General features: G+C 43.0%; 4 protein-coding genes and 1 non-coding gene across 5 annotated transcripts; 3 read left to right on the top strand and 2 right to left on the bottom strand.

Moving 5' to 3' along the window:
• Positions 1 to 3,279: 3,279 nt before the first annotated feature.
• Positions 3,280 to 6,453, top strand: LOC102705151 (NADH-ubiquinone oxidoreductase subunit 8-like). The gene is made up of 8 exons (XM_006651798.2): positions 3,280 to 3,399; positions 3,564 to 3,645; positions 4,086 to 4,139; positions 4,231 to 4,322; positions 4,408 to 4,521; positions 5,664 to 5,731; positions 5,840 to 5,951; positions 6,033 to 6,453. The coding sequence occupies exons 1-8, from the start codon at positions 3,346 to 3,348 to the stop codon at positions 6,126 to 6,128; spliced, it is 672 nt and encodes a 223-aa protein (XP_006651861.1). The 5' UTR covers positions 3,280 to 3,345; the 3' UTR covers positions 6,129 to 6,453.
• Positions 6,454 to 6,566: 113 nt separating this feature from the next.
• On the top strand, positions 6,567 to 6,640 carry TRNAT-AGU. Its single transcript has one exon. It is a non-coding gene; the product is annotated as a tRNA-Thr (tRNA).
• Positions 6,641 to 8,182: 1,542 nt separating this feature from the next.
• On the bottom strand, positions 8,183 to 10,958 carry LOC102717781 (tubulin alpha-2 chain-like). Its single transcript, XM_006650604.3, has 4 exons — positions 10,747 to 10,958; positions 9,698 to 9,932; positions 9,243 to 9,613; positions 8,183 to 9,164 (listed from the first exon to the last, which is right to left on the bottom strand). Exons 1-4 carry the CDS (start codon positions 10,837 to 10,839, stop codon positions 8,508 to 8,510), a joined length of 1,356 nt encoding a protein of 451 aa, XP_006650667.1. The 5' UTR covers positions 10,840 to 10,958; the 3' UTR covers positions 8,183 to 8,507.
• Positions 10,959 to 11,616: 658 nt separating this feature from the next.
• LOC102717505 (malate dehydrogenase, glyoxysomal-like) lies at positions 11,617 to 14,659 on the top strand. Its single transcript, XM_006650603.3, has 9 exons — positions 11,617 to 11,939; positions 12,023 to 12,232; positions 12,509 to 12,823; positions 12,933 to 13,022; positions 13,136 to 13,219; positions 13,925 to 13,960; positions 14,038 to 14,127; positions 14,213 to 14,307; positions 14,414 to 14,659. The coding sequence occupies exons 1-9, from the start codon at positions 11,868 to 11,870 to the stop codon at positions 14,484 to 14,486; spliced, it is 1,065 nt and encodes a 354-aa protein (XP_006650666.1). The 5' UTR covers positions 11,617 to 11,867; the 3' UTR covers positions 14,487 to 14,659.
• Positions 14,660 to 19,128: 4,469 nt separating this feature from the next.
• Positions 19,129 to 23,116, bottom strand: LOC102717227 (leucine-rich repeat receptor-like serine/threonine-protein kinase BAM1). The gene is made up of 2 exons (XM_006650602.3): positions 20,336 to 23,116; positions 19,129 to 20,040 (listed from the first exon to the last, which is right to left on the bottom strand). The coding sequence occupies exons 1-2, from the start codon at positions 22,914 to 22,916 to the stop codon at positions 19,556 to 19,558; spliced, it is 3,066 nt and encodes a 1,021-aa protein (XP_006650665.1). The 5' UTR covers positions 22,917 to 23,116; the 3' UTR covers positions 19,129 to 19,555.
• Positions 23,117 to 27,360: the final 4,244 nt, after the last annotated feature.

The following is a 27,360-nucleotide window of genomic DNA, read 5'->3' as shown; positions in this document are numbered from 1 at the left end:
GATTGCAAATTTGCGGCTAATGCGTGGTCGACGAAACTTGTATTTGAGGTAATCGAACTTACCATCCTGCTTCATTTTGATTTAACAGATAAATCATTGATGAGGAAAAACCTGATTTATGTGGGGTTTGGGACAAGGGACTTATTTTTAGTCCTTTTCCCATCAAATATTATTTAGACACTTATTATAAATTATTATAAATAGTAAACATAACTAGTAATAAAACCCATTCATAATCTTGGACTAATTCGCGAGATGAATCTATTGAGCCTAATTAATTCATAATTAGCCTATGAAATTAGTATTTTTATTAGGTTATGTTTAATACTTCAAATTAGTGTCCAAACAAACCACCCCTTAACAGATAAACCATTTATCAAAGAAAAACCAACGAATGTGTAGATCATAGTAACGTGTGAAGTACTCCCTCCGTCTCAAAATAAATCAATCAAATTTTCACTTTTACCTATAATTTTTGACTTTTCGTCTTATTATTTTTTTTGCGATTGATATTTTTGTTTTTATTAGATGATAAATCATGAATAGTATTTTACGTGTGACTAATTTTTTTCTAATTTCCTGAAAATATTTCAAATAAAACAGATGGTCAAACGTTGGATACGAAAACTAGAGAATTGGTTTTTTTTGACAGAGGGAGTATTTCTTAAAATTCTTAAAATCTTATTAAACTTGGGAAAGTCAAAATTTATCATGTTTACAACATACTAGTATTATTTTTTAGTGGGGTGATCGAGTCAAAGTGCCCACAATGCGAGTTCAACAAGTATTAGCAACTTTAATTAACTTAGCATAGTTCTAGTTTCATTCCCATATTTGTTCACATTTTTTTGTTAAAATTTGACTAGTGGCTAAGGATTTCTTCGTCACATAATTTTTCGTAAGCCACATGTTAGTAATATAAGGCAGGCAAAACTGAACTGAAGTATTCAACCATATAACCCTTAAATGTTGTACTCATATGGAATATATTCATCGTGTATACGAGCATGTTTATATTAGACCACCTTCAATAGGTATCTATAAGCTATCTATAAGATATACTAACTATCTCTTATCTCTTGCATATATTTTAATGTCAAGTGAGAATGAATTATAGGGTTATATTATAAGCTATTTACTAAGAGCTAGACCATTGAAGAAGTTATCTTTTAAAATGCTTAAAGAGCATCGTATGCTATCTTTGTTAGAGGTGACCTTATATATCTTAAATATTATCAAAAGTAGAGTCATCGGTCCCCTCAATCCCCTCCACTTGCAGCCGCTAACTCTCAAAGGTTACCTTCGGCATGCTACCCAACCATACACTCAAAAAAGAAAAAAAAACAGCCTACTGGTTAATAAAAATCCCCTATAGACCTATATAACACATTCTCAACTATATGTGTATGATGCAATACATGGGTATATTACTGGTTTAGAAAATAGATAGTCAACATGATCATAATGTATGGATACTTATACGTTTGTGACTCAAACCTTGCTACAACACAAGAGCAACTGTACAAATGAATATGAGAAGTAACCACCTCCATATTTCTCTCCGGGCCACACTGCTACCTAAGCCTAGACATATATGATCTATGCATATATGCCACAACGTCTTTCCTCCCACCATATAGAAACTATTGGTTTTTAACCAGCAGGAAGTGTGCGAGGAGGATTTCATTCTCTTGACTAGGCAATAAATAATACTCCCTACATATTTTTATGTATGACACCGTTGACTTTTAGAATCATGTTTGACCATTCGTCTTATTCAAAATTTATATCCAAATATACAAAATTATAATGCATAATTAAAATTTCTATAATAATAAATCATATTATAACAAAATAATTAATAATTATATATTTTTTTAAATAAGACGAATGTTCAAACATATACCTAAAAGTCAACGGCGTCATGTAAAAAAATATGGAGCAAGTATTTGATATTGTGTAACACGCTTTTATCGCTATAGTGGACCAAATATAATGTATTAGAACTTAGCAACTTAATGACTGCTGTAGCACTTAGCGACCGCTATAGCAGTCTGCAATTAATATTGTTATACCACTATTACGTTTAACAATGTTATTATTGCCTTATTGGCACAATTAATACGTAACTTTATAGTTGTCAAACAAATTATAATTCTTAAGTTACCATGTGGGTGCTAAACAAAAATATGGATAAGAATGCTGGATAAAATTTGAGATGTATGGTAGTGAAAAAATGTTAAAAGAATGTAAGAGTGGCATTTAAACTGAATATCTCAATGCGAGAGGCAAAAGATGTCACCACCGTTCTATTCCTAATTAAAATTTGAACAAGAAAGAAGACCTTATTGAGACAGAGAGAGTAAAACCCAGCTTTTAATTAACCTCCGATGATACGATGAAATCAAGCTAGGACTTCAGGCCAGTCTTAATGCTCACTTTCCCTACGTGATTTTTAAAATAGTTAACTCGATAAAACGATGCATGAAACAATTATTCATTTACAGTGCAACGTTTCGTTGTACTATTTTCAAAGTTACATAAATCATTTAATTAATGCTAAAAGTTTGATTGCATGGAGAAAGTGTTTAAATGTATAAAACGCCTCAAGCCCCTCAATACGAGTTTCATTGCATTATCGATGACATGCTAACGGTGCCTAAACATTTCGTGGTCATGAAACTAATTTCCCTCTCCTCACGGTTTCATGCAAATATTTTCTTTTGTGCTGATGTGTCACCTAAATAATGTGCATGATAACTCCACAAAACCCCATTGAGATGTTCTCAATGCCATCGAGATTGGCACCGAAAAAAATGGCATTTATGTAATTAATTCTTGTCTCGGTTTATTGCTAAAGTCATTATAAATTTACCAGTTTTGAAATATGCCATTACAATTCTATTAATTATAAAGATGCCACTATAATTTTAGAACCATTTCAGATATGTCATTTTTGGACCAAATTGCCCTTGCACATGACAAGGGCGCAGTAAATAGCAGATGAGCAATATGGTCTTTCTTTAAAAAAAATATGCCGAAATGGTATGGAGTGACATATTTCTAATACTTCTGAAATTATAATAGCATCTTTACGACTAGTCAAATTATAATGGTATATTTCAAAACTAGCAAATTTATAAAGATATGGTGTAATTAACCCAAAATTAATCCATCGCAATTTCGGAGTAAACTACCGCCAAGTCCTATCTGGGCCACGTCGCGACCTCGGCCCAGCCCTCGGACGCAAGCAGCAGCGCCTCTTCCTCCCCTCCTCCACCCGGCCACCTCCCCTCCCCGACCACTAGCTCGCCAGGCTCCGATCCGACGTCGACGCCACCCACCATGGCGGCGCTCCTCGCCCGGCAAGCAGCGCAGGCGCTCCGCGCACGCCAGATGGTGCGGGAACCCTACCAGCCCCCCTCCCCTCGCCCCCGCCCCCGCCCCCGACCTCCTAGATCTCTCCCCTCCCTCGCCCTCCTCTCTCAGATCGTGTACTTCTGCATCGCACCTCTGGTTGCTGTGATTCGCGTCTGATTCCGGGTGGGTGATGGTGTTTGCAGGCGCAGCTCGGGCCGTCCGCGACGGCGATGCAGGGGCACATCCGGAGCTACATGGGCGCAGGGAAGCCTACGAGGTTCAAAGGTCGTAACCCTTATCCCTGTGTATTGGGTGGTTTGGTATTGGGGTTTCTACTTTGGACCGATTCGTGCTGCGTTGGTTTCATCGTATGATTGCTACGAATCCTATATGTTGGGAGTAGTTACATTTGAGGTGCACAGTTGTAAGATCAGTGATTGAAATGATATATCAGAAGCTTCATGGTTTAGTCATTGGATATTGAGGTGGTATTAGTCATGTAAGGCAGTTAATATGATTAAATTGTGCGGTGCTGGGTGTCTTAATTTTAGAATAATCTGCAGAACTTCTTAGACAAAACCCCACGAAAGCCTGTTGTATTTTTAGTTTTGACATGACCTTTATTTGTTCGTTTCCTTTGGGTGTGCGTACTTCATTTAAATTCGTGCGATTTCAGCATATTGCTACATTGCTCTGAACGTATTTTTCTTCTTCCTAATTACCAGAGGATGAGGAGAAAGAGCAGCTTGCAAAAGAGATAGCGAAAGATTGGAATGCTGGTGAATTCTAGTGATATTCTTTATCTATGCATCAGAAAAGCTTGTGATCCACTGTTCCCTTTAATGCTTATTTTGATCTTTCTTGATTCAGTGTTTGAAAGGAGCATCAATACATTGTTTTTAACTGAAATGGTCCGTGGCTTGATGCTGACACTGAAGTACTTCTTCGAGAGGAATGTTACAGTTAAGTGGCGAATTTGGCATACAATGGCTTCCACAATGTAATTGCATGGTTGTATTTACCCTTTTTTATCCTACTTTCTTACAGATCAACTATCCATTTGAGAAGGGTCCTCTGAGTCCCCGCTTCCGAGGAGAGCATGCTCTCAGACGCTATCCAACTGGAGAAGAGCGTTGCATCGCCTGTAAATTATGTGAAGCTGTAGGTTACATTTTCTTATATTTTGCATGGTAAATAAACTAGCTGATGTTAAACCTAGTTAGCCATATAGGAACTGAGATATTATACATATAGCTAAATGTAGGAATTTAGCTACTCCTAGAACTAAAAGAAATATAGTCTTCCCACTACTCAACCAGGGTTGTTAGTTGAATTGGTGATTTTCTGATTTATATGAAAACTGAAGAGGTTTGTGTTTAGGACTTTAGGTATTACTGAATTCACTCATATGACTGATTATCTTTGCTGTTCTCATATGGAAAAGAATATTTTTGTGTAACACTCAGTTCAGTTAATTGAATTATTTGGACTGCTACTTTGCGGGTGCTTAGAAAGTTAGATAGGTCGGTCATTGCAGACTAGATTTCAAATTTAAAATAGTAATTGACTATGTATTGCTTGTCCTGATCAATAATTGGTCAAATTTGTTTTGTTAAATTAGACTGAACTTAAACTACCTTAAAAATGCCGAATCAACTTTCTTGAAACAGTACCACCAGGTAGACTAGTAGAGTGGTAGAACCAGAGATTGAAAGTTGAAACCCTCATTGTGAAACATCTTGAGTTTGTAAGTAAGAGTCCATAGGTTTGAACTTTATATCAATTGGATCCCCTTCTGAACCTATTACAGTGCATTAGAGTACTTGGTCATCTTGTTTATCTGTTCTTTTGGAGAATCTCCTTTTGAATCTAATATGGTGTACAAACCGAATGCACTTAATAGGTGTAGGAAATTTTTTGATGGGTCCAATACCTTGATTGTTGATATTTCACATCTGAATATGTGAATATAAAATTTACGAGGATTCCATATGTGCACTAGCTGCATACTAAAATTTACCAAAAATTACCAGAAACACTTGAACCTGTAAATTCTGCAGTCGCTTGGTATGCAGTTTAATTTTACCGAGTAATTCAATATATTTACTTGTGAAATGTAAGAGAAACAACTTGAAAAGCCTAAGGTAACCAGGTTTACTCAGGTAAAGCAGTGTGTTTAGCTTGATATGGTTGAAGATATGATGATTTTCATGCTGATATAGGGCAGTTATTGTTGCATCTTTTATGTGTATATGTAAGAAATATATTTTGCTCACTTGGTATTCCAAAATCCAAATGATCAGATATGCCCAGCTCAGGCAATTACAATTGAGGCAGAAGAACGTGAAGACGGTAGTCGTCGAACTACAAGGTAATCCTTTGGCTGGCTTTCCTTGAACTGTGTGAATTATGAAAGATTGATGGTTTACTGCCTCTACATCTGCAGTTAAGCTCTGTTCTGATGAACTCCTTTTTGCAGATATGATATTGATATGACCAAATGCATCTACTGTGGGTTCTGCCAAGAAGCCTGTCCTGTTGATGCTATTGTTGAGGGTCCTAACTTTGAGTTTGCTACTGAAACCCATGAGGTAAACACTGATTCCACTGTAGATTCCTTTCTTGCGTATTGCTGGTATATCATGCATGCATTTCTTTTTCTGCAATGACAGGAACTGCTATACGACAAGGAGAAATTGCTTGAGAATGGCGATCGTTGGGAGACTGAGATTGCTGCAAACTTGGAGTCGGAGAGTCTTTACCGTTGATTCTTTTACTCATGATAAGGATTCGGTGTTCCCCTGTTTTACTCAACTAGCTGATAAATAAGCAAACCTTGTACCATTTCCTTGTTTTACTCAACACCTGGTACCATGCTTCTGCACCTTGGTCCATTTGTTGTACTTTGTGCCAGGGTAAAGGTGCATCGCCATACGTTTTTGCTATCATTGTACTGTTGTCAACTCAGATGCATTTCGAACAAAACACTGAGGTGCAGAATGCACCACTTTCTTGTATCTGGACGTATGACCGGTGCCTGCTTGGGTACTGTCACTCTCATAAGACTGCCATGATTAGTCATTGATACTACTATTACCATCAATCCCCATTGAAAAATGACTGAACTAATTGAGAAAGAACTGGGATATTTTGATTTAATTGAAAAGTGTTTGAACTAATTGAGAAAGACTGAGGAACAACCGAGAGCTTTCGTAGCTCAGTTGGTTAGAGCACCCGTTTAGTAAGCGGGAGGTCTTGAGTTCGACTCTCAACGAAAGCACACTACAATTTTCTTGTTCATCTTATTTTTTTTGCTGTTCAAGACTAGATTTTCCCTTTCTTATTTTTTTTGCTGTTCAAGACTAGTTTTTCCCTTTCTTATTTTTTTGCTGTTCAAGACTAGATTTTCCCTTTTTCTGTTTGTTTGTATCAATTTTTTTGTTCATCTTATATTTTGCTGTTCAAGACTGATTTTTTTCCCCATAGCTCAGTCCCTTGGTTTTTTTTCCTTTTTTTTTTTCTTTTTTTTTGTTCATAGTTTTTTTGTTTGTTCATATGCCACTTTTCTCTGTTTTTGTTGTTGAAGACTTTTTCATAGTTTATGCTTTTGTTGTGCAAGGCTAATTTTTTTGTTCATAGTCTATGTTTTTTGCTATTCAAGACTGATTTTTTTCATAGCTTAATTGTTCTTTTTTTGTTTTATTTTTCTTGTTCATAGCTATTTTGTGTTTGTTACTATGTTCTCTGTCTTTGTTGTTCTAGACTTTTTTTTGTTCATTAGCTTAGTTTGTCATTTTTGTTTGTTCATAGCTTCTTCGCTGGGTGAAGCCAATAGGGGAGTCATGTTTAGGTGCAGTGGAGTGAAGAAAAGGGTAGGAGGTGAATGAATATGGTTGTTGCTAGACATCTTGTGTCGTGTAGGGACTAGGGACGGATAACGAGATAACTCGGCTCATGACAATATACGTAGAAACTATGTATTCAATGGATAATGTCTTTAAATTAAATTCCTATCCAATTATCTCTCTTCTCTCCTTTTATCTACCTATCATCTTGTTTTTGTTCTTTATTCTTGTGTAGAGATGGTTTCGTGCTTGAGAAATGGTTTCTTTATCTTTTTTTCTCTCTCCTCATTAACTCCTTTGCCACATAAGATTTTTGCTTATATGACAACATATTTAATGCTATAAAAACTAAATGACATGGAGGGTTGGGGATGGCCTATAAGCCAAGCCCGGCTCGGCTCTCGAGTTGATTAAAAGCTATATCTCAGGTAAATCATCATTATAATTTATAATTTTATAATTTTATTATATATTAATATAATAATTGGAGCTAACTAATTAATAGCTCATAGTTGGGATATGATTATATAAGTAATCACTAGTTATGATATTTGGTACTACGAGCTAAACAAGCAGCTCGTGAACTGACTCATTAATCTCATGAGCTAAAAGGCTATTCTCAACTAGACGGATTAGACCGCAAGTTCGAAGATCCGAGCTAACCTCGAGCGGATCCAACCCATGAGCCGAGTGTTTTGTTAACTTTTTTAATATAATTTTTATTCTTCCGTTTCATATGAATATATACTAGCGAAAGAAATTGCAGAAATGTACGTAGAGCGCAGGGGTGTAGCACCGTGGCGCACACGGTGGGTCTACGATACCAACGTGCATTTGCGTACGTAATAACTCACATCATCAGTTGTTTTTATACCCACAATGCGGCACCGAGGCAGCGCCGAGTTCCACATGTATATTTCCGCAATTCCTCTTCTAATTTATATATTCATATAAAAAGGAATAAATGTATATTTTTTCATGTGCTGTCCACCGCGAGCAGTGACAGAGAACTTGTAATTAGACACACGTCGACGACGCCGTGTTTGTTGATCATATAAGCAAACGTAAAGACAAGATAGTAACAGAGACTAGAGCGAGCGAGAGAGCGAACAAAAGTACTCCAGTAGAATTAAAGCAAGATAATTCTCCCACAAAACAGTACGAGCGAACAACCGATGGAGACCAACACAAACATTAAACATATTCTGGAACAAAGCAGCACATCGACATCGATCGCATCACAAAGGTTGGCAGACGAATCAAATCCTGCAGACTAAGAAAGCAGATGCGGCAGCAGCAGGATCAGTAGTCGTCGCCGTCGTCTCCACTGTCCTCATCGCCGCCCTCGGCGCCGACCTCCTCGTAGTCCTTCTCCAGGGCGGCCAGGTCCTCGCGGGCCTCGGAGAACTCCCCCTCCTCCATCCCCTCCCCGACGTACCAGTGCACGAACGCGCGCTTGGCGTACATGAGGTCGAACTTGCTGTCGATGCGCGAGAACACCTCGGCGACGCTGGTGGAGTTGGAGATCATGCACACGGCCCTCTGCACCCTGGCCAGGTCGCCGCCGGGCACCGCCGTGGGCGGCTGGTAGTTGATCCCGCACTTGAACCCCGTCGGGCACCAGTCCACGAACTGGATGGTGCGCTTCGTCTTGATGGCGGCCACGGCGGCGTTCACGTCCTTGGGCACCACGTCGCCGCGGTACATCAGGCAGCACGCCATGTACTTGCCGTGCCGGGGGTCGCACTTGGCCATCATCGACGACGGCTCGAACGCGCTGCTGGTGATCTCCGCCACCGACAGCTGCTCGTGGAACGCCTTCTCCGCCGAGATCACCGGCGCGTACGAGGACAGCATGAAGTGGATCCTCGGGTACGGCACCAGGTTGGTCTGGAACTCGGTCACATCCACGTTCAGCGCACCATCAAACCTCAGGGAAGCAGTCAGCGACGAGATCACCTGCGCACACAAATCAACACAGATTTCAGCTGCAATTCGATCACACATACATGCCACACAACTGCGTCAGTTTGATACCTGAGAGACGAGGCGGTTCAGGTTGGTGTAGTGAGGCCTCTCGATGTCCAGGGAGCGCCTGCAGATGTCGTAGATGGCCTCGTTGTCGAGCAGGATGGAGACATCAGTGTGCTCCAGGAGAGAGTGAGTGGAGAGCACGCTGTTGTAAGGCTCAACAACAGATGTTGACACCTGCGGAGACGGGTAGACAGTGAACCCCAGCTTGGACTTCTTGCCATAGTCAACGGACAGGCGCTCGAGGAGGAGCGAGCCGAGGCCGGAGCCAGTGCCGCCACCGACGGCGTTGAAGACCAAGAAGCCCTGCAGGCCGGTGCAGTTGTCGGCGAGCTTGCGGACGCGATCAAGGACGAGATCAACAATCTCTTTGCCAACTACAAGAACAAGATTGCCCATCCATCAGTAATTTATCACTTGACCAAAACCTCTACAAAGATTATGATCAAGTGATCAATTACTTGTGTAGTGGCCGCGGGCGAAGTTGTTGGCGGCGTCCTCCTTGCCGCTGATGAGCTGCTCAGGGTGGAAGAGCTGGCGGTAGACACCAGTGCGCACCTCATCAATCACGGTGGGTTCGAGATCGACGAAGACAGCACGAGGTACATGCTTGCCTCCGCCGGTCTCGCTGAAGAAAGTATTGAAGGCATCATCACCGCCTCCAATAGTCTTGTCAATGGGCTTTCGACCATCAGGCTGAAGGAAACATAAAGCTGTTCAGTCGGATGCAATTCTTACCAGTGGCTATGTAACACTGCAATCAAAATGATTGGCCTGATGCATTGATCTATAAGCTTCATACACAAGGAGGGTGATACAGATCAGAACACCACATATAAATATCCATTTGTGAATGAGATACTTTGTGAATAGTACTGTTATCTTCGCACGGTCACAGAAATGCAAAAAGTTCTCATGGTTCCTTCCGAACGCAGGAATTTTATTGGATTTTCACTGAAACCGTTCGAGTCCTTCCAAATTCCAGTGAAATTCCTCCGAACCGAATAGGCGCTAAGACAAAGGAATAACATAATTTCGATGATCTTATGGTTGGGATAATTTCGATGATCTAACAGTGAAACTAATCTATTCGTCACAATAATAGCCTAGATGAATTCGCATATGAATCTAGTCAAAACTGGTAACAAAAAACTAAGCGATGCGCAGCACAGAACTTATTACTACTACTACTATAAAAGTCTAGAAAACGAGAAACGTGAATCGAACAGGACCACACCGGAGAGGCAGATACTGACGAACAGTAAAACTCTAATGGAACGCTAATCCAATCAAAATCCTAGAGAAACTACACTACTTGAACCGCGGAACGATTTTCCAGCGGGCTAACAAACATTTCGCCCTAAATTCGAGTTTCACCATCTAGCAATCGACCCGTCACGCGCGGAGCCTCCTAAGATACGGCCAGAGAAGCAACGAACGAACGCACGCAACGAGCAGGAAACAGGACAAGCAAGAGAAGGGGGATGAGATAGATCATAGATCACCGGACCTGGATGCCGTGCTCGCGGCAGTAAAGTTCCCAGCACGCGTTCCCGACCTGGATGCCGGCCTGCCCGATGTGGATGGAGATGCACTCCCTCATATCTCCGACCAAAACGAAACGAGTCTCTCGCGGTCGGCGGCGGAGAAGACGAGGTCGAGCGTCTCGTTTCGCCGGCGTTTGTGAAGACGCCGGTGCGTGGAGAAGTGCTTCCCCGGCTCGGCCCCCGCGGCCCTTTTATAGCAGGCGAGGCGGCGGCGCGGCGTGCGTGATCAGCGCAGTGGCCCCCCGTTATAACCTAACCGCCGTTTGGGTGGTGGCCCACGGCCCAGTCTGATTAGGTTTCTGTCAGCTTGCGGGGGGCCGGCAAGCCGGCGAGTGACGGAATCTAACGGCCGTGAGGCCGGCCCGGCCGGCCACGGTGGCTATGAGCTGGCTTTGGGCCCCACTAATTGTTGGTGACGTATAACCTTCCAGGGCTTTCACGCTGACATGTGGGGTCAAGACATACTCTGGCCCACATGTCTGTGACATTTAGTGAGCGGCGATATGGCAAGCCGGCGCCCTGCCGAGTCTTCCGGAGGACGGCAACGGGAGGGAACGGCTTCCGTTCGAAATTTCGAAATATTTGGAACTCCGTTCCGACTTCCGTCGTGGCGAAGTTTGAATGGGCCTCACGTCAGCCACAATCCCGTTTCGGGCCCAGTACGCAATGGGCCGCATGCGTGGCACAATCGCGTGCCGGCCCAAGTACTACAATGGGCTGCAAGTTCGTGGCAGGGGGAGGACCGTCTTCCTGGCCCAGCGAGCAACGCCGCGACGGCCGGTGGCGAGTGGGCGACGCACCGCAGCCGGAGGGGCGACGGCGACGGCGATGGCGACGTCGACGTCGCCGAAGCAGTGGCGGAGATCGAAAGGAGATGAGATGAGCTTCCCGGGGAGAGTGGAGCAAGCTAGCTGCTGAGGCTGAGCTCGCCTCCCCGCCTCCCGATCCCCGCGGCCCCTCGCAGCCACAGGCCACCGGATAACGCGCCCGGCTTCCCCCCCATCAAAACCCCCCTCACCCCGCGCGCCCCGACTGCTCTCTGCCTCCTCCTCCTCCTCCGCCGCCGTCGCCGACGCAACCAGCCATGCAGCCCGACTCCGCCTCCCACCGCATCGCCCGCGTCGCCGCGCACCTCAGCCCGTCGACGCTCCCCCAGGTGCGCTCAGCTCCTCCTCTGTGACGGACTAATCACCGTGCTGTGAGGGGGTGACCACTCTGTGCGTTCGTGCGTGTGTGCAGATGGAGGAGGGCGTGAGGCCGGCGCCCTGCCGCGCCAAGGGCGGCGCGCCGGGGTTCAAGGTGGCCGTGCTGGGTGCGGCCGGAGGGATCGGGCAGTCGCTTTCGCTGCTCATGAAGATGAACCCTCTCGTGTCCGTGCTCCACCTCTACGATGTTGTCAACACGCCCGGGGTCACAGCCGATGTCAGCCACATGGACACCACCGCCGTGGTAATCTATCCATTTCATTTACTTCTAGCTTAATGGTACTATTGCACTAGCACTTTGCACAGTGATGACACCTGCAAGCTCTATGATGATACTGGGATAACATGATTAGTACGATTGAAGTGTTATCTTGCGAACTTTCACTATAACTGGTAAATTTTTACTTGTAACTGACAATTCATTCCACTATTTTTCAGATAGTTCAAATGGATATTGATTATTTATTTATCTGTTTATAATACTGATATAACTAATATTTGTACCAAAAATCCGCTTCAGGTCCGTGGTTTCCTTGGGGCTCAACAGCTTGAGGCAGCACTTACAGGAATGGATCTTGTCATTATCCCTGCTGGTCTTCCAAGAAAACCAGGAATGACAAGGGATGATTTGTTCAACAAAAACGCTGGGATTGTTCGCACACTTTGTGAAGGCGTTGCCAAGTGTTGTCCTAATGCGATTGTGAACCTGATCAGCAACCCAGTGAACTCAACCGTTCCCATTGCTGCAGAGGTTTTCAAGAAAGCTGGAACTTATGATCCCAAACGTCTCCTTGGAGTGACAACACTAGATGTAGCAAGGGCAAACACCTTTGTGGTATGCAACCTAACAAAACTGTGGTGCCATATCATCTCTTAAAAAACCTTAAGATGCATATACTATACTAACACTGTGTACTTCTCTGGACTTATACTGCTTCTTATAGGCTGAAGTGCTTGGAGTTGATCCAAAAGAAGTCAATGTTCCCGTTGTTGGTGGGCATGCTGGAGTGACTATATTACCTCTCCTTTCTCAGGTATTGACTCATCAACGTCAGCACAGGATAACTACTAATTATCCGCATTTCAAAAATACTCTCAACTCCAGCAAATATAATAGGTTGCTAACACGAGGCCTCTCTCTATACAGGTCACTCCCCCATGCTCATTTACTCCAGATGAAATCAGCTATTTGACTAAACGCATACAGAATGGTGGCACAGAAGTTGTTGAGGTATAACGCCTATATATCCAGAGTGCTATAGTTATTATTGGCTTGATGCACATTATTAGTATTGCTCAACTATGCTCTTCATTTGATTTTCTTTGAATAGCACACTATATACATATCTTATTCACATGGAAATTTTCATAAACTTACCATAATGTAGTTGTTTGTGTGGAGATATCTAGCCTCGATTATGTACAATCATTCGTTTATATTCAGAAGCAATGTTTATATGCCAAGTTCTAGTCCCGGAGTTGATTAACGAATTGGTTGCTTCCAATTAACTAACAAATTATTGTGTAGAGTCCAGAAAGCAAAACGTATTTATTATGATTCTATGGTGTATTTAGTGTCAAATTGCCTCAACTAGAATTCCATCCCTTGATGTTACCAAATATGGAAGACATGTCCCCATATCCTTAGTAGGCTAAGTTACCAGATATGGCAATAGATGATGAGCGAACGGTTTTGAGTTTCTAGGAAACAATATTTCAGCTCCTACACTTAATAGAAATGTAATGGAATGCTCTTAACCGATAGTGAAGGAAGCTGCTGATAACAGTACATAGCTGTATCTGTATCTGCATATTACTTTAGCTACCAGTCATTATATGTCTCTTACTGAAACCATCACAGGTCCACTTTGCTTTTCTTTAATGTTTATAGTTGCTTGAATGCATTTATAAGGTTCCTTTTTTGTGTGTGATTTAGGCAAAGGCAGGAGCAGGCTCTGCAACATTGTCGATGGTATGTTATATTGCTGCTTATTCTTTGTGATTAGTATCTGAATTGTAAGTGCATATACTAACAGAAAACCATCTCAGGCTTTTGCTGCAGCAAAATTTGCTGATGCATGCTTGCGAGCAATGCGTGGTGATGCCGGCATTGTGGAATGTTCATATGTTGCATCTGCGGTATGCTTACATCAAATCTGAATAATCATCCTTCCCTTGAATCAATGACGTCATCTTATGACTATTCCCATCTTCCTTGTACTAGGTGACCGAGTTGCCGTTCTTTGCAACAAAAGTGAGGTTAGGTCGTGGTGGAGCTGAAGAGGTTCTCCCTCTTGGGCCGTTGAATGATTTTGAGAGGTACATTAGTTGTATCTACCTATTTACTTTCAAGTACAGTTGCCTGCAAATATCTTCCAAAATGATTGGTTAACTTGGTGCTTGTTTGACTTATTTTACTCTACAGAGCTGGCCTGGAGTTGGCAAAGAAAGAGCTGATTGGGAGCATTCAGAAGGGTATCGATTTCATGAACAAGTGAGGTGACATGAAGGGATCACACCCCCCAAGTTATTCATAGATGTAAAGAGTGTCATATAGTGCTCCTATACATGTAAAAATTCGCTTTTGTAAAACATCGGTGAGACGCTAATTACCCCTTAGCTGCACTAAACCTTTTTTTCCGTGTCATGGAATAAAAATCCTTTCCTAGAATGCATCCTGTTCTGAACAATTTTCCATGCTTATTTTCATTAAGTCATTACAATCATGGCCTTCCTCTGGATTCGTCGATCTCGCGATGATTGGGTCAAGGCAGTCATCACTCTCCAGCAGACCAAACCTTGACGGTTGACACTGCAAATGAGCATTTATTTGCTCCGCTCCAGGTTTCTAACAGTTTGACCTGCATTTACTGCTGCTGATTCTTTGCCTAGCTGCCTGCCGTATTGGTACGGTCATATGGCCTTATATAATTGGGACCTATCTCTAGTTCCATTCTGTGATTAACTGGAACTCGCTTTGTGCACCGCATGAAGATACAGTCCAAACTAGTAATTCTTAACCATCTCTCTTCAGATGTTTTGGACAGACAAATCAGTGTAACCTTTCTGAATTTCAGTATCAGTGCTTGCTTGACAGAGGCTAAGTGAGCACCATCTGAGTATCTGAGAGGACCAGCCTAACCAGGAACATGAGTTGACTTCATTTCTGCATGGATGCATGCATACTAGCCTGGAATGCTGCAGGATTCTTCTCTTCCTCTATAGCTTGTCCCTGTATTTTTTCCCCCCTTTCTGTCCTCATGGTGGTGCGCTTTACATTTCTGAACCAAGGAAGTTGTTGTGGTTGGTGGTGCAGTGCGTCTCTGACTCTGATCAAGTGATCATCGTTTCCATAGGATTCTGCATGTCCCACCTGTGTCCTGTCCCTACGTTAACTCGCATTTGTTTCCAAGTCTCTCGCATTTCTTCTCTACCAACCTCGAGTGACAAGGCACCAGCCTTCGTCGCCGCCGGGCTCTGTCCGCCGATGACCTGCCGCGAGAGATGCTGAGCTGACTCCGCCGCCGTTCAGCCTCGCCGGAGCGGCGTAAGGCGGTCGTCCCACGCGTGAAGGCAGTGGTGGTAATGGGCAGATCGGAGATAAGAGCATCCCAAACAGCTTATCTATCCCATCTCTATTTTCAGCTCTATTCTGAAAATAGAGGATGAATACTACAAATTGAGCTTAACGGCTATCCTATTATCTATTTTTAGATGTCATCCATACTAGAAGAGAGAACATTCATATTTAGATGATCTTTTTCTATTCTCTAAAGAGATATAGAGGATATCATATATGAATAATCTAGTGGAGTACAAAGAGATATTAATGATGAAACTAATTTAGATAATCATCCAAATAAAGATATGGATGATCAAATTTAGATGAATTGTTGAGGATGCTCTAAAGCAAAATAAAGGGGTGCCACTTATTTGCTTTTTTAGTATTTTAAACTAGATTTAGACTATTACGGCTGCTTGAATTTAGATTGAAGTAATGCATATATGGTGAAAATTGATAAACTTTAGCTAAAAAAATATTTGAGGGGATACATGCAGCTCCGTCCTGGTAATGAGCCTAACTTTTTATTCTATAAAATTTAAAGGTTGAATTCTAAATAAGCTAAAAATAAAATATTATATAATTTTAAGCTAAAAATTTTAAAGAATTAAATAAGTTTACGATAAAACCCAAGGATAACCTTGACCCGTTACCAAAGGGATGATGATGACCGGCAACAAAGGAGAGGGTGTTTGACGCGATATGGTAGAAAATCGGGGGCTCTTGAGCAAAACTGGCCTCCGCTCCACTCGCATTCGTCGATCCGACTGCGAAATTTTGATCGAACGGTCGTCCAAGAGTCTTACCAGGATCGCTATATAATAGAGGGGCCTATTGGAAAATTAGCCAGCACCTCCCATCCAGTTAGATCTCGTCCGTACGATTTGCACCCAACGGTGTTCGCTGCTGTCTGTCTTTTTCTCTCCGCCCGCGAGCAGGTTCGCCGACGGCGACCGATCCCACGCCGGCGCCGGAGCTGCCATGAAAACGCTCGAGGATCCAGCTGGAAATTAAGCGCTTCCCTTGGTAAATTCCTATACTTATTGCCCGCTTTATTTCTTTCTTGTTTCACGTTCTGTTTGTGCTGCGTTTTTCAGTTTTCGCTTCTGATTTCTGATCACAATAGACTCTTAGGGTTTACGATTTGCTCAAACTGTTCATGATGCAAATGATGAGATGAGCGGTTATTTTCCTCATAATTAGCACGACGCAAACCTAAAACTGTTCCATATTCCGATTCAACATCTCCATAACAGAAGAGAGAGAGAGATTGAGACAGACAAGAAACACAAAAAGAAAAAGAAAACAAAACAACAGGCATGCGTGAGCGATCGATCAGAGGAGCAGAGCAAATGGTCCCTCCTGCGTGCACTGTCACTATTCTCCAGCCCTGTGCCAATGTAGGCCCTTGTTTCGGCTAAGTGCTCATCTTCTTCAGAGAAAGAAGAATGGCAGCTCAGTCCCCTACCATGTGTGAGCAGTAGTGAAGGTATTCACTGCCAAACACGTCTCGGTCTCTCTGCAGTCTGCATCCATGGTCCATGGACCACCCCCCCCAAATACAGCCTTGCGTTCTATTCTGCTCCACATTATGGGATTGAATTTGATCATCACTGCTGCCATTTGCTCTGTGTTTAAGCACAGCGTCATTTGGAGTGACCTCCCTTAGTTTTCAGAATCTAATTGTACTTTGCCTGTTGAGAACAGTACAAATGGCTGGATCATTAAGCACATGAGGCTACAGGGATAGCCGGTCCTGTGTGCTGCATGATCTTTGTCCAGAATGCTCCAACATGGATCAAAGATGAGAGGAATCTTGAGGCGATGCCTTTGCTAGTAGTACACTAGGGGGAGGGGGGGCTCATGCATGCTCTGCAAATGTACAAAACAAGCTGGTGCAGTGCAGTGGTGGTGCCCTGGAACACGTACTGCATCAATGAACCAGAGAGAGTAGAACAGTGGTAGCTGAAGCCACTGTATATCTGCAGCCGTGGTAAATAGCGGTTTGGTGAACAGTAAGTAAGGTCGGCATAGCAGTGGTTGGGAGCCATGGTTCTCGTCTGATATACTACATCTCTGACCAGCCACAACCAAAAGCTGTAGTGGACGAACTGTTGCATTGCATGAGTTGCAGCAATGACAGCACGGCTGCTTGCTCCGTAGGAGACCAAACTCTTGGGAACCTTTCTATTCTTTGTTTTCTCTCTTACCATGATGAAGCGAACAACCTTAACCTTGCAGTGCAGCTGCCAATCTCTTGTTTTTTTGTTTCTTTGTTTGCAGAAACAAGAACAGGAAGACCTCCTCCTGCAATGGATGGTGACAGAATGTAAAAGTTCCTGAACTTACTTACATGCAGATAAACAAGAGTTTAGTACTGCTTAAATAGATAGGATCGATCATAGGAGTACCAGAGGCAATAATAATCTGGGTGATAGTAATACACTCGCTGTTTCGTCTTGTTGTCGACGTGAACTTTCTGTTGGACGCATCGAACTGCACCGAATAAACGGCAGCAGTGCAGCGTCAGAATTCAATACCATCGCACTCACCATCCGATCTGATCTGATGGTCCTTTTGCCTCCCGACATTATCACCATCGCACAATGAAAAACCCATAGGTACAGCCGGCCCTGTCAATCCCTCACGAGCAGACCGTCTCTTGCGAGGATTTTACGCGATTTTCGTTTCGGTACAAGAGAATGCGACATCTGAATAAGAAAAATCTTGAACAGTCCAATAGTCGAACTATGAGTACCAGCTACTGCTAATCGGTATTAGGTAGCTATATTTATATCTTGATTAACACTAAAAATGTCTAGAGATTGCAATACCTGTCAAGAACAGGTGAAACACTTCAAAAAGGTTAGGCACTGTTGCTGCATGATTGCAGTAGGGGAGCAGAGAGGCATCATCATGTGATGGGCCTCACGCAGCACTAACAGCAGTGCATGGCTACAACTTGCCAGTCATACTCAGGTCATAAGTCATTGATCTCTGAACGCCTATATCCAGAACTCTCTTGCATTTTTTTATGGAATTTGAGGATTTTTTTCTAACATAGTTGAACATTATATCGGTACTCCCGTGATGATTTTTTTTCAAAGAGTTTTACTCTCACCCTTCTTTTTATAGCTCGAGGTACCGGTACCTCACGGTACCAAATCGTTTCTGATCGTTGGATCTAACGTTGCACATCCTGCTTAGCTAGATCCAATGGTAAAAGCCAATTTAGTAATTCGAGGTATTGGTTCCTTAAGATACAAAAGGAAATATGAAAGTAAAACTCTTGTTCTAAACAGGCTCTAACAAAACATTTTGGACACTGGAAACTGGAAAGCATGGATTTTCTCTCTTATATGCTGATCCCACACGATGTGATGCTACAACAGTGCACTAAAGGTTATGCAAAGCAGCCACAAAGGGTAAGCATTTGTTAACCATTCTTGTGCCAGCTTTCTACACATCACACAAGAGTGGATAGCCTTCTTTGACAAGAGAAAAAAGAGGCAACATTCTTTGATTAATTCAGCTCCAAAAGAATAAAAAGAGCACAACACCTTGACTTTGCTTGATTGAGTGCATATCTGTTCACCATGCAAAGGTGCTTTTCCATGATGGCATTCTAGTATGGGTTTCTCAAATTAAAGGACCCAACTTCAACTGTTTACACAGGACCAGGAAGCCAGGAATTGCTTTAAAGGAAACTTGGCTCCACAGTAAAGCTTAGATTTTGATGCTAAATTGGATAGAAAGCCATTGCCTACATCGAAGATGGATGAAGAAAAATCTCTAGAGTACCTGAAACTCGCTACAGAATCCTACATTGCAGTACCAAAGGAAACAAACTGGTAACAGACTAACAGGACAACCCACCAAACTGGAATATGTACAGCACAAAGACCTAAAACTTACCAAGACTTGAAACCCATACCTAGATAAGTTTCCAATACTTGCCTGCAAACTTTGCAACAAAAGGTTGACAAGAACTTTAGACTTGGTTACTCATATGCTGATGAGATCAGGACGTGTTCTTGACTCTGAACTTGTTTGTTGCTGTTGTTGATCCTTCGCATCACCAGTTGGTGCTTTGGCAGACCCAGAGGGAACTGGAGCTGGAGGATTGGATGCAGAACCATCAACAGCATGTGAAAGCACTTCTCCTTGCCTGGGAGCTAGCTTTGGAAGTTCACTGAGGATCTGTACAACCTCCCGCATTGTCGGTCGCTGCACACTCTGTTCCTCAATGCAGAGCAAAGCGACATAGAAGATGTGCATGACCTCATGCAATGGAACTGTTGAAAGCCTTGGGTCCAGGACCTTCATCACTTGTTCCTTGTTTGAGTCGGTCATCATCCTCACCCAATGGACAATGTCAACGCCATCTCCAAACTCCCCAACAGGCTTCCGTCCAGTAACCAGCTCAAGAAGCACAACACCAAAGCTATAAACATCACTCTTCTCATCGACCTTGAGGGTGTAGGCATACTCTGGATATTCACAGAATACAATCCAAGGCTCAGTCCATTTGAAATGAACAATGACATTTCAGATTAGTAAGCCATGCAATTCGGTAAGGAGCTAAGCTTACTCAGCAATGACGGTATAGTATATACTACAAAACAGGACAAGGAACTAAAACAGCAATTCAAGAATCATTCTTAAGTTTCTTGCCCATATATCGATTGCATTGACAAATTGGGGAAAGATTGTTTTTCAACTAAATACAATTATTATCGCTACATTGTAGAACGAATTGAAATACCATGGGAGATGATGTTTTACCTGGAGCAATGTAGCCATATGAGCCAGCAATAGCAGACATGCACTCAGATGCACCAGTGTCCTGCAAGAACTTTGCAAGGCCAAAGTCGGCCACATGAGCTTCAAAGTCTGAATCAAGAAGGATATTGTTTGACTTCACATCACGGTGAAGTATCAATGGGGAACAATCATGGTGAAGGTAGCAGAGCCCCTTTGCAGCCTCAATGGCGATCTTGTACCGGGTGTCCCAGTGGAGATGTCCACCTTTCTTGCCATGGAGTAGTTCCCCCAAACTGCCATTGGGCATGTACTCATAAACCAACAGATTTGTCTCATTGTTTGAGCAGAATCCTAGCAAGCGCACAATATGACGGTGCCGAATTCTCCCGAGTGTTTGTATCTCTGCTGAAAAACCATGATCATGTGAAGAGCCACGGCCCATAGCTGGGAGACGCTTCACAGCAACATGCTCTCCATTAGGCATATCCCCCTTGTACACAATCCCAGCACCACCTTTGCCAATAATGTTTTCTTCCTTCAAGCAGTCAAGCACATCATCACAGGTGAAGTCGAGCCGCTGGAATGCTGTGAGTTTCCACAGACGTGACTCACTGGCTTTCTTCAAGGACCGGGCCTTCAGGATCGCTCCAACAGCAAATGCAATGGAGCAGGCCAACAAGCCAAGGACTATGAGCAGTTTGACACCATTGGATAGCCCGCCACGGCCATGGCTACCATGGTCAGTGCCAGCAACGCCAGGGCGGCATGGTCCGAGGTATGGTCCACACAAGCCTGGGTTACCAATGAAAGATGTGGCATTGAAGTAGCTGAATTGCCCAGTTCCTGGCACAAGCCCTGACAAATTGTTATATGAGAAGTCAACCGCTGTCAAGCTCTGCATTGTTGCAATGGATGGAGGTATCTCTCCATCAAGATGGTTCCGGGACAGGTTGAGATAGTTGAGTATCCGCATTCCAGAGATGGCTGGAGGTATCTTCCCGGAGATGTTGTTCCGGCTCAGGTCCAAATAAGTGAGCAACCGACATTTTCCGATCTCTGGTGGCACACCTCCCTCAAATGCATTGCTGCTAAGGTCAGCCTTGGAGAGTTGCTGCAGTTGCCCAATCTCAGGTGGAACAACACCGGAGAATGAATTCCGATCAAGAAGCAGCTTCTGAACACCAGAAAAGTTTCCAATCGATGCCGGCAATGCGCCGGTGAGCTGGTTGTTGGACAGGCTGATCTCCCCGAGATTGGGCGCCGCGACGCCAGACACGGCCGGGAAATTGCCAGTGAGGAGGTTATCTTGCAGCTCCACCTGTGTCAGCTTCGGCAACTCAAAGAGACCCTTTGGAATTGAGCCGTTCAAGTAGTTCTCCCCGAGACGAACGCGGCTCAAAGACCTGCACTCGCCGAGGGAGTCCGGGATGGCGCCGAACAAGAAGTTGCCAAGGGCGATAAGCGTATGCATCTTGCCCCCGGCGCAGAGCTCCGGCGGCAGCGTGCCGGTGAGCCTGTTCGACGAGAGGTCGAGCAGCTGGAGGCGACCATTGCGGCCGAGGCGGCGGGGCACGCCGCCGGTGAAGTTGTTCTCCCAGAGCTGCAGCACCTCGAGGCTGGGCAGGTCGCCGACGAAATCAGGGATGTCACCACGCAGCTTGTTCCGGAACAGGTTGAGCAGAGTCAGGTTCTTGAGCTCGGAGAAGCTCGCCGGTATCTCCCCGGTGAGGACATTGTTCGATAGGTCCAGAGAGCTCAGGCTCTTGAGGTACCCCAGCTCCGATGGTATGCCGCCGGTGAGGCCGTTCACCTGCAAGAACAGCGTGTCGAGATTCTGCAGCTTTCCCAGCTCGGGCGGTATCTCGCCGGAGAGCCCGCAGTTGGCGGCGTCGAGCCGGATGAGCTCGGTGAGGTTACCCAGCTCCGGCGGGAGCCCACCGGAGTAACTGTTGTAGTACCCAATATACAACTCCCTGAGGCTCGTCAGGTTCCCCAGCTCCGGCGGGATTCTGCCGGAGAGCTCGTTCCCGGAGACGGCGAGGTACTGCATCCGCCCCCACCGCCCGTACTCCGGCGGGATCTCCCCGGAGAAGAAGTTGCCGCCGAGGTGCAGGTGTCTGAGCAGCGGCATCTGCACTACCTCCATGGGAAGCGGGCTGGTGAGATTGTTGTTGTAGAGGTCGAGCACCCGGAGTCCCCGGAGGCGCGCGAGCGCCGCGGGGAAGGAGCCATTGAAGGCGTTGTTGGAGAGGTTGAGGTAGGTGAGGAACTGGAGCCGCCCCAGCGACCCCGGGATGGGCCCGGAGAAGGCGTTCGCGCCGACGGCGAGGCGCAGCAGCCCGCGGAGGCGCGACAGCTCCGCCGGCAGCGCGCCGGAGAGGTTGAACCCGGACACGTCGAGGCCGACCACCGTCCCGCGGGAGCTGCAGGTCACGCCGGCCCACGAGCAGTGGCTGGTACTGGTGTTCGTCCCGTTGCCCCACGACGCCAGCGCGCCGGTGGGGTCCGACATGGCGGCCTTCGCAGCGAGCAGCGCGTCGGCGTCGCCATCCGCGGCGGCGAGACCGACGAGGAGGAGGAGCAGCGCGAGGCGGAGATGCATTTGGATTTCTTGGAGGAGGAGGAGAGGGGAGGGGAGCGAGCTCACACTCTCGGCGCGGCGGGAGAGTGGAGACAAGAGAGTGAGGGAGGAGGGAAGGGAAAGGTGGTGTCTTTTTTGCAAGATTGATGTGGTTTTGAACAAGGGATATTGGGCTCATAAAAAAAAAGATGTGTTTTTTCTTTTGTTTCTTTTAGGGTGGGGTGCGGGGTGTGTGTGGCTCTCTCTTTTGGGGGATTGGGTTGGTTTTATAATGTGATATTGGGTCTTGGATGGATGGACAGATATGACCATAAGGGCAGATTGACCTATCATTATTCTTTGTTTTATTTTGTTTACCATAGTAAAGTCTGTGAAATGGTCGATAAATAATTGACAAAAAAAACTTTCTGCGTATGAAATTCTTAGAAAATTATTTTAAATGCATTTTAACTTTGTAGTATTTAATTAATTTGTCTGTGCACTCAAATAATTACCATAAATATTTAGCTATTTAGCCATCCAGTTGTTCAGCACACAAGAATTAACAACCCTTGTAGTGTTTAGTTCGAATTCATTTCTCTAATATAACGAGTAATGTGGGTGGGAAAATGAAATTGTATACAGAAATAACATGTGCTCTATATTTGTAAGGAGGGAAAAAAAACTCCTAGAAAATGCACTATACGTTCGCTTTTGCTAATAAGACAGACATGCTACTCCTTAATCCAGTAGACCCTGTTTTGAAAGCCTTGGTGAGATAATCAATTGGCAGAATATATTTTGAAAAAGTATTAGTATTCAACAATTCTCTTGAAATTTTCCAGAGAGAAAACGCCATTAATTCGACAATTTCTTGCATGAATTAAATTGTTTCTTCCACATTCATAGGGCTTGCTCGGTTAACAAAAAAAACATTGAACTTGGATTATTAATATTAATTTCTGTAAGTAGCAATTAATATTAATTTCTATAAGTAGCATTCAGTTTTGTAGGAACAATGTACAGAAAACTTTAGAAAAAACACTATCAGTTATAAGATATGACATGGGAAATTTTTATCCAGGCCTTTTGAGAAACTATGAAATGTATTCCTATTTCTTTACTTCTTTTCTATTTCACTCTAAAATGTCTCGTAGCTAGTTAAAATATACTAGTATGGTATTATTTTGGTGGGGTGGGGATTAAACCTCACCTCTCAGTCCTTCGTTACTGAATTAGTAGATCCTAGAATAATTCGGTACTGTTGAAAACGAAATGGGTAATACTTTTAGATGGGGTTAAACTTTTTAGCTCCATGTCACATAAGATGTTTGAACATTAATTTCAAGTATTAAATATAGACTAATTAAAAAATTAATTTTATAAATGATAGCTAATCCGCGAGACGAATTTTTGATCCTAATTAATCCATAATTAGCAAATGTTTACGGTAATATCACATAGGCTAATCATGGATTAATTAGGCACATTAGATTCGTCTCGTAAATTAGTCTAAAATTATACGTGGGTTTTATTTATAAATTATATTTACTATTTATAATAAATATTCGAACATTCGATATGAGTAAGGGCTAAAGTTTAGCATCTATAAACAAACGCCCACTGAAAACCACATGCGAAATCAGGATTCAGATACACCACGCACCAAACGGCCGACTGATGGCAAAGACAGGGTGACGAATGCAACGGGATGGAAACCGGAGCATGCCGCTGGCACCGCACCGAACTCGCGAGCCAGCAGCAACTTCAGAGCAACCAAAAAAAAAAAGTTTCAGAGCAACCAAAAGAAAGAGCTTTTTTCAGAGCAACGGCGATGCACCGGCAGCTGTGCCTTGTCTGCTTTGCAGAACGCCGCATCAGTCTCAGGCTTCTATACTTTCGTGGTAGGGCAGTTGATCGACAACGACCCTGCACAAAAATTACAGCAATGGAATCATCACACGGCAGAGGCATATCTGTTGCACTGTAACCCAAGTTCTTTTTTTCTTTTGTGAAAATTTTTGGCACCCATCCTTTCGCATACGGGAAGAAAAAGGGAAATAGGTTATTACTACTAGCAACTAAGCAAAAATATGAGTAACATTTCAATATATATGTTCACAGTGATTAAAAAGAAACCATGTAAATAAACTACGGTAACAAACTATAAAATCAACTAATATAAAAATAAAATTTATATTTTATCTTATAAGCAAAAGCAAGTGAAATGATTTAGAACAAATAAATCTTTAAAGACCAAACAATCCACATGATCCGTTTCAAAATATAACAATCTAGTCATATAATATAAATCTACGTATGAAACATGTCTAGATCTATGCACTAGTATATATATTCCATTTTCGATCACTACATTACCTTAGGCATTTTGTTAGAAAATGTTATTTTTAGTCACTTCATAAACATCAAACAGGTATCGATCCCTTGCAATAGCATGTCCAGGGTAGCTGAGCAATGTGGCTCGGAAACGGATCCTCTGTATCAGAGGAGCTAATGCAAAGGGTGGCATTAGCTTCAATCCTATTCATCTATCTTCATCCAATGGCTACAGCGGGTTCTACTGGTTTCTTTTAGCTTAATTACTTTTCCCCCTTCCTTCTTGTGCTATCAGTATATGACCATTCGATGATATTGACCTTTTTACTTCTTATGTAAAATTACTAACAGCAAACTTCAGCTTATGCTTAATGGATTTAGCAAATATGTAGTCTACTCATACATGGTATATATTAGTTGCTACTCTTTGATCATTTTTATGTTTGATATCATTGATTTTTATACGCATATTTGGCCATTCAATCTTATTCATTTTGTTTTGCAGATATAAAAAATATCATGCTTAAACTTTCTTAATAATAAAATAAAACATGACAAAATAAATGGTAATTATGTAATAGTTTTATTTTTAATAAGATGAGTGGTCACACGTATATTCAGAAACCAATACCGTCAAACATAACAAATCGGAGTATGTAACATTTGGTGAAGGCAAAACATTTCAGACACTTGAGAGGTTGACTTCACGATGATGCTACAATTACTTGTAAGCAAACTTTAAATTATATATCTGAATTGAATTTGTGATTTTTTTTCATTGTGGTTTATTTTACCATTTTTACTCTGAGTCGTTATGATACATGTATAAGTTTTACACATAAAATATTTTTTGTTTATAAAAATACGGGTTTTTTTTCCTAAAAGTGAAAAAAAAGGAGCCCACATTTGGTCTAAGGTTTTAAGGATTATACTATTATCTTTCTTCTTAAGATCCATTTTGTACTTCATATCTCAATATTATTTTGTAATAATTATTAAAAATTAAGAAATAGATCTATTTGATTTTTTAAATCAACTTCTTTGTAGAGGTTTTCACACGAAAAACACAATTTAATGGTTTAAATTATGTGTTAGTGAAATACTTGGAGTAGCCAAGCCATTTTAAGGTAAAAAGATCCATCCCTTATGACCATTTTGGTGAACCAAATAAAATACTTAACAGAACTATAGTACCATGATTTTTGGTAGACCAAACGAAATATAAATACTAGGAGTAATGAGAAAAGGAGGACTCATATACTAGCTCATTTAGTAACGGTAGAATAGCAAAGATGATTGAAGAAGTATAGGAGCTAGCTGTAGCGTTGGATAGAGATCAATGGATAGGATTTAAGCTAATGCCACCCAATGTATTAAATAAGTTGTCATTTAGGATTTAAGCTTAGCTTCTCTGGCAGCGTTCGAATCCGACTAAGGGGGGACACTTCTCCCTCTTTTTCCGTGCGCACGCTTACCAAGCTGTTAAACGGTGTATTTTTTGAAAAAAGTTTTATATAAAAGTTGTTTAAAAAATCAGATTAATTCATTTCCTAAGTTTGTAAAAGCTAATATTCAATTAATCATATGCTAGTGGTTTTCTTCATTTCACGTACGCTGATTTAACTGGGCAATATCATTTGCGAACGCTGCCTCTGATGCTGAGAGGATCCGGTTCCGTGTGGCTCCGCCTCTGGTCCAGTTCCACAGCCAAATCTGTGATAATGGCACCGAGGCAGAGCAGTTCATGGGCTTCAAGCCCGGACATTACCATCGTTACGACGCAATAATCACGCTAAAATCCAACGCAGAAACAGCACGAGCAGATCGCTCTCACAACGCACGGCAACACGGCTTTGCTCCGAAGCTGAAGAAGAGGACAAAACGTGCGAAGATTGATGGCGTCCGTCCGTCCAATCCACGATCTCCACGGTGGCCGGCTGGAGGCTGGCTCCTCCACGGAGCCGCTCCTTCGCTCGCCTGCGTTTAATGCCCCAGCGTTGCATTCACTCGTCGCGGGAAAGGTCACAGCCACGGCGAATTTACAGGCCCCACCAATAATTTTGACCTCCACCCTCTGTCTTACCGATTATGGCTGAACCAAAATTTAAATTTGATTTTAAGATTTTTTTATCATTGTAAATATTTTTAG

This window comes from Oryza brachyantha, chromosome 3 (assembly GCF_000231095.2).
Source record: "Oryza brachyantha chromosome 3, ObraRS2, whole genome shotgun sequence".
In the NCBI taxonomy this organism is placed as follows: domain Eukaryota; kingdom Viridiplantae; phylum Streptophyta; class Magnoliopsida; order Poales; family Poaceae; genus Oryza; species Oryza brachyantha.
The sequence above is the reverse complement of the archived record's forward strand: the minus strand, read 5'-3'. Positions and strand labels throughout refer to the sequence as shown.

Excerpts from the sequence above, each read along its gene's own strand:
- LOC102717227 (XM_006650602.3), bottom strand. The coding sequence starts at position 22,916 with ATGCATCTCCGCCTCGCGCTGCTCCTCCTCCTCGTCGGTCTCGCCGCC. Across the intron at positions 20,041-20,335 it reads ATATGGCTACATTGCTCCAG|AGTATGCCTACACCCTCAAG; the intron begins GTAAAACATCAT and ends GTGAATATCCAG.
- LOC102705151 (XM_006651798.2), top strand. The coding sequence starts at position 3,346 with ATGGCGGCGCTCCTCGCCCGGCAAGCAGCGCAGGCGCTCCGCGCACGC. Across the intron at positions 3,400-3,563 it reads CGCTCCGCGCACGCCAGATG|GCGCAGCTCGGGCCGTCCGC; the intron begins GTGCGGGAACCC and ends TGGTGTTTGCAG. Across the intron at positions 4,323-4,407 it reads TCTTCGAGAGGAATGTTACA|ATCAACTATCCATTTGAGAA; the intron begins GTTAAGTGGCGA and ends ACTTTCTTACAG.
- LOC102717505 (XM_006650603.3), top strand. The coding sequence starts at position 11,868 with ATGCAGCCCGACTCCGCCTCCCACCGCATCGCCCGCGTCGCCGCGCAC. Across the intron at positions 13,220-13,924 it reads GTGGCACAGAAGTTGTTGAG|GCAAAGGCAGGAGCAGGCTC; the intron begins GTATAACGCCTA and ends TGTGTGATTTAG. Across the intron at positions 13,961-14,037 it reads GCTCTGCAACATTGTCGATG|GCTTTTGCTGCAGCAAAATT; the intron begins GTATGTTATATT and ends AAACCATCTCAG.
- LOC102717781 (XM_006650604.3), bottom strand. The coding sequence starts at position 10,839 with ATGAGGGAGTGCATCTCCATCCACATCGGGCAGGCCGGCATCCAGGTC. Across the intron at positions 9,933-10,746 it reads GCCGCGAGCACGGCATCCAG|CCTGATGGTCGAAAGCCCAT; the intron begins GTCCGGTGATCT and ends TGTTTCCTTCAG. Across the intron at positions 9,614-9,697 it reads CGCCCGCGGCCACTACACAA|TTGGCAAAGAGATTGTTGAT; the intron begins GTAATTGATCAC and ends TTGTTCTTGTAG.